This window comes from Rana temporaria, chromosome 2 (assembly GCF_905171775.1).
Source record: "Rana temporaria chromosome 2, aRanTem1.1, whole genome shotgun sequence".
NCBI classification, from domain to species: domain Eukaryota; kingdom Metazoa; phylum Chordata; class Amphibia; order Anura; family Ranidae; genus Rana; species Rana temporaria.
The window spans coordinates 133,739,347-133,745,346 of NC_053490.1; the positions used below are offsets into that span (position 1 = coordinate 133,739,347).

At 45.8% G+C, this 6,000-nt stretch overlaps 1 protein-coding gene and 1 non-coding gene across 11 annotated transcripts in view; one reads left to right on the forward strand and one right to left on the reverse strand.

Annotated features, from left to right (window-relative positions):
* SMARCC2 (SWI/SNF related, matrix associated, actin dependent regulator of chromatin subfamily c member 2) overlaps positions 1–1,207 on the reverse strand; it is a 113,899-nt gene extending 112,692 nt beyond the window's left edge. For 9 of the 10 annotated variants that reach the window (XM_040341110.1, XM_040341103.1, XM_040341102.1 and 6 more), the window contains exon 1: positions 627–783. In XM_040341110.1, coding sequence (XP_040197044.1) covers positions 627–737 — 111 coding nt within the window. In that variant the 5' untranslated portion in view covers positions 738–783. Of the gene's footprint in view, positions 1–626; positions 784–989 lie in introns of those variants that run through there. The other variant, XM_040341106.1, reaches the window with a different exon arrangement.
* Positions 1,208–1,314: 107 nt separating this feature from the next.
* Positions 1,315–1,396, forward strand: TRNAS-CGA. Its single transcript has one exon. It is a non-coding gene; the product is annotated as a tRNA-Ser (tRNA).
* The last annotated feature ends 4,604 nt before the right edge of the window (positions 1,397–6,000 follow it).

A 6,000-nucleotide genomic window follows, 5' to 3' on the forward strand; every position in this document is an offset into this window, starting at 1 on the left:
GAAGGTGATGATTTTGGAGATGACAGTTGTCATGGCATGCTGTATATGGAAGGTGATGATTTTGGAGGTGACAGTTGTCATGCCATGCTGTGTATGGAAGGTGATGATTTTGGAGGTGACAGTTGTCATGCCATGCTGTATATGGAAGGTGATGATTTTGGAGATGACAGAGTTGTCATGGCATGCTGTGTATGGAAGGTGATGATTTTGGAGATGACAGTTGTCATGCCATGCTGTGTATGGAAGGTGATGATTTTGGAGATGACAGTTGTCATGCCATGCTGTGTATGGTGTCACATTGTATGTGATGGATGGATAAGGAGCGGTCCTTATGATGGTAGAGGGGTGTGTGGGCTCCCATATGGGGTGTCATATGCTGACATCTGGTCTCCTGTAGGCCCCACACATGCCATTCTATAATAGGAAAAATGGACCGGGCACTGCCCCCTCCCCTCACCACAGCGGGGTGTCAGATAAGCCCAGGCCATGCCAGCCGGTAGCTCTCCCCGTTCCCGGTGCCGCCGTTCCCCCTCCCCCTAGCCGGGCCTGGCTCTTTGTTCTCGGTGTACAGACAGGGAGGAGACGGCGCGGTTCTCGCCAGGACACCGGGCCGCCCCTGCTAGTACCTTCTTGTAGTTTTTCCCCAGCCATAGCCGCACGTTGTCGAACTGGGAGATAGTGTCTGAGGACTCATAAAATTTCACGTTCGGCCCGCCGTCCTTCTTCCGCACCGCCATCTTCTGCCAGCCTGACCGGCACCTTCAGACTTGCAGTTTGGTGACATCTGGTGGCCACATTGCAAACTGCGGGGAGACGGGTTACAGGAACCTTCCAAGAGCGACACCTTCGGCCCCATCTGGTACTACAACACAGCAGACACTGCCACTGAACTGAGGGTGACAACTAGGGGGGCGCGTGAGGAAAGAGACGTGGAGGGTTATAAGGCAGCGAGGCACACTGTCTAACCTGTGCTCAGGGTGTGACAATACCTCATGAATCCTTCAGGCCAGTGCTGTGCTTGAACAATACACTGGAGCACTCTCTGCAGGCCGCTGTTTGTACAGGAGAGCTTCTAGCCCAGACACCCGGCCACTGCTGAATACTATTCACTCCATCAAGGTCTGCAGAGATTTACAATGAATTGTCGGTGTCACTCCGTATTACAAAGAATCCGGGTCCCCCACGTGATTCGATTCAATGACCGGCATGGCTGTGTGACTAGGACAAGAAAACCAGCATCGAACCAATCAGCAGGCAGCAGCCAGGGGGCGTTATATACTGTGTAAAAGAGCAGCGCGAGGCCGTTGGCTGACAGTCACGGTGGCCGAGTGGTTAAGGCGTTGGACTCGAAATCCAATGGGGTTTCCCCGCACAGGTTCGAATCCTGTTCGTGACGGCTTCAGTTTTTTTGCTTAGTGATAGGATTTTAATTCTCCCAACATAATTCAAACTGGAAAATGTGACAGATGCACAAAGATTTCTATGCGAAGTTCATTCCCGCGTGGTGTACTTCAATCGTGTTTGTTGCAGGCTACTGCATGATTATCGCATCCAAAGGAAAAAACATAACCAAAACCGGATGGGGACTTAAAATAGATCTAAGGGCCCATTCATATCGAACTGTTTGAGACGTGCGTTTTTTTTTTTTTTGCGCAATATTACCCCCACAGGTTTAGGGCAGCCCATTCATTTGGATAGGCTGCGCTACACACACCCATGCGGTACAGTAGCTCAAGGAGCATTTTGCTGCGTTACTGTTTTGCAATTTTTTTTAACGCATGTTTTACTGCATTTGTTGTGCGTTTGCAAGTTTGGGGTATTATGTTTGGGGCTTATGTTTTTAAAAAAAAAACACCTGGCAGTCACCGGACATTTTTACTTACCTGAGCCCCTTCATCTCCTTGGTGCGTCCCGCCGTCCTTCTCTCCACGAAGTCCTGGCTTTGATTGGATAGATTTGATAGCAGCGCAGCCATTGGCTCCCGCTGCTGTCAATCAGATCCAATGACGCGGGCGCAGGGGACGGGGCCGAGTCATACACTCTGCGTCTATGGACGCCAAATGAATGACTCAGAAGCGCGCCCGCAAGGCAACCCCCTCCTTCTCTCCACGGAGTCCCCGGCTTTGATTGAATAGATTTGATAGCAGCGCAGCCATTGGCTCCCGCTGCTGTCAATCAAATCCAATGACGCGGGCGCAGGGGACGGGGCCGAGTCATACACTCAGCGTCTATGGACGCCAAATGAATGACTCAGAAGCGCACTGGCAAGGTAACGCCCTCGGGGGAGCGCTTTTCCTAGGGGGTTATCTAATGCGGGGGGGAGCTGATGAGGGACCCCAGAAGAGGATGTTCGGGGCCACTCTGTGCAAAACGAGCTGCACAGTGAAGGTAAGTATGACATGTTTGTCATTTAAAAACAAAGCTTTAATATCACTTCACAGTTAATGGTTCCACAAGTATGATGCATGTTTTTAATTCCTTCTGCGTTCCCAAAATGCACCGATTAGAATGGAGCCTAAACGCAGAACTCTTTTTAATTTTTGATAGATTGAAGTGGTTGTAAAGCATAGCAAGTAGGTAGAGTAAACACAAGATCCAAGGTGACAGCAGATGGTAATGGCACGAGGGACCCACTAAAGCAAAGACAGCAATGGCAGAAAGGCAGAAGCAATCAGAACACAAAAACAAGGAGCGCCACTCTAAGTGCAGTATGCAATAAAAGACTATCATTTTATTTGTACAATTAGCAACTTAAAGTGTAGTAGATCTCAGAGACTTTGAGAAAGGAGCCATAGGCAGCTCTGAAACACGTTAGCCACACCCAACCCCACCCCCAGCATGTCAGGCCCTGCCACCAATGCTTGGCATCTTGTGGACACCTGTTCTCTTCAGCGTCCACACACGCTGCATACCACCCAGACAGACTCTATACGGTGCGGACGTCCTTGCCTCCACACGCAGGTCCCTACGCGACTGCCCTTTTGACCCCTGGTGGGTCCGATATGCGATTTCATGTCTATTACACTGTAAGTTGCTAATTGTATAAATAAAACAATGGTCTTTTATCGCATACTGCACTTAGAGTGGTGCTTTTTTTTTCTGCGTTCTTTAAAGCAGTGTTTCGCCCTCTCCACCCTCAGCAGCTACACATACTGTAGCTGCTGACTTTTAATATTAGGACACTTACCTGTCCTGGAATCCAGCGATGTTGGCACGCCAGCCGATGTTTCTGACGCCTGTCAGGTCCTGCCACCCCCATTGCCGGTAAGGGAACCCAGCTGTGAAGTCTTGCGGCTTCACAACCAGGTCCCTACTGTGCATGCGCACTCTCTTACTGGCCCAGCAGCAGGGGCCAAACTTATGACGTACCTCGCTGTGGTGAGGTCCGACGAAAGTGAGGAGAGGGTACCTGTCAAAAACAGGTACCCTTTCCCCCCAAAAGGTGTCAAATGTGGCACTGGAAGGGGGAGGAATCAGTTAAGCGGGAGTACCACTTTTGGGTGGAAATCAGGCTTTTTCATGTACACGGGACGCTGTTAATGCATTCTATGCATTAAAGGAGTTGTAAAGGTAAAAAAATGTTTCCCTAAATAGCTTCCTTTACCTTAGTGCAGTCCTCCTTCACTTACCTCATCCTTCCATTTTGCTTTTAAATGTCCTTATTTCTTCTGAGAAATCCTCACTTCCTGTTCTTCTGTCTGTAACTACACACAGTAATGCAAGGCTTTCTCCCTGGTGTGAAGAAAGCCTCTTGAGGGGGGAGGGGGTGAGCAGGAGGGTCAGGACGCTCTCTACTTTGCAGATAGAGAAAGGAGCTGTGTGTTAGTGGGCGTCCTGACTCTCCTGCTTGCCCCCTCCCCTCTTGCCAGCCGAGTGTACACACGGGCCATTCAAAAGAACGTGCATGCGCTCGTCACATTCGATGCCATCGCCGCCATCTTGCTACACCTTACCTATGCCTAGGAAGCTACCGCGCATGCGTCAAAGTCATTTCGAGCATGCACGGGTTTCCACAGTGACAGGTAAGTATACAGACGCTCAGGTTTCTCGGCAGGAAAACACTGCCGAGAATCACAACGAGAAAATAGAGAGCAGGTTCTCTATTTTTCTCGTTTAGATTCTGGGCAGTTTTCTTGACAAGAAATCGTTTACTCGTCAAGAAAGCTCTGCCAGCAGTTTTCTTGCTGTTTCTTGCCGAAAAAAACGTGCGTGTGTACGAGGCTTGAGTTAGAATTTTACTGGAAATCCATTTTAATAATCCTACCTAATCACAATTTGTTGAGCTCTGTATGAAACACTACTGGGCTGGAGTGTCTTAAAATGGCCCTTAAAGCAAAATGAAAATCCACTATGCATATATTTTTCTTTTTTTATCTCGACCCCCAGGAGGTTTATGTTGAAATGTGCAAGAATGCACTGCATAGTAGAACATTATGGCAGACTTACCTGTCAAACAAAGCCCTCCTGTGCCGCGGTGTTTGTGCTCTAGCCGGTCCAGGGTGCTTCCATAATCTCCTGGTCTTCCTTTTGGGTTAGCTCTATCTGGTTGCTTGAATGGTTGGGCCTTGATGACGTCACTCCAAAGCAAGTGTCTCAGAGCGTGTTTCCAACTGTCGGCACCCCCCACCTCTGGCCACATGTGGTACTGCAAACACTAGCAGTGACACTGGAACTAATTATTTGAGTCTCCATTGATTTTAAAAAAATCAATGGACGCATGTGCGTTTTAAAAAAAAATAGCATGCTCCATTTTTCTGTGCTGAAAACGCACATAAATGCAGCAAACACACCACAAACATGCATACACATGTGCAAACATATGTAAAACCAACTTTGTAAAGGAGATCAGTTGAAATAAATGAAAAAAGTACTCCCAAAAGCACAGCGCAAATTAAAAATACACTGCAAAAGCATGTAAACACACCAAAAAAAACACATGCAAACGCACATGCAGAAACATACAGTAAATGCAGAGAATGTGGTGTAAATGAGCCCTTAAAGTGGGAAACAAAAACCTAACTATACCTATTCTTAAAAATATTCCTTCCTCTTAACCACTTTAGCCCCGGAGGATGACTGGGCCATTTTTGGCGATTCGGCACTGCATCGCTTTAACTGACAATTGCGCGGTTGTGCGACGTGGCTCCCAAACTAAATTGACATCTTTTTTTCCCCACAAATAAAGTTTTTTTTTGGTGTTATTTGATCACCTCTGCGGTTGTTATTTTTTGCGCTATAAACAAGAAAAAAGCGCCAATTTAGGAAAAAAAGCAATAATTTTTACTTTTTGCTATAATAAATATCCCCAAAAAATATATAAAAAAACAAATGTTTTACTCAGTTTAGGCTGATATGTATTTTTCTATATATTTTTGGTAAAAAAGAATCGCAATAAGCGTATATTGATTGGTTTGCGCAAAAGTTATAGCATCTACAATTTCCTATGGTTTTCTCTGCTTGAGATAGAATATGCAAAGGCTATAGAAAAAATGGGACTTTATAAATACCTCCTTATGTGTAATACAAACAGACAAAGTAATCATGTATAAAATCATAACATTTTATTAAGCATATAGCAAAAATGTAAAAGCTATTCAAATCACATACAGTACCTTGAAAAAGTATTCATACCCCTTGAAATTTTCCACATTTTGTCATGTTACAACCAAAAAAGTAAATGTATTTTATTGGGATTTTATGTGTAGACCAACACAAAGTGGCACATACAGTACATAATTACTTACTCCCATTGGCTCTGGGGTCATTTGATATACCTATGCCCTTGAAACATTTGTAATATATCCCCTGTGCCATGGTTCTGTCTCAGGCACAGGTATTTGGTCCTTTCTCCATCATTGCACTAGTAGGTTTGGACATACTGTAATTTTCTCTTGTTTTGTAGACTGCTGAGCTATGCTTTGGTTTTGTATTTGTGCTTGGTCTTGTTTTCTTTCTTTTCTATGTTGAAAACATTAGAACATTTCAATAAAATTTACCCTT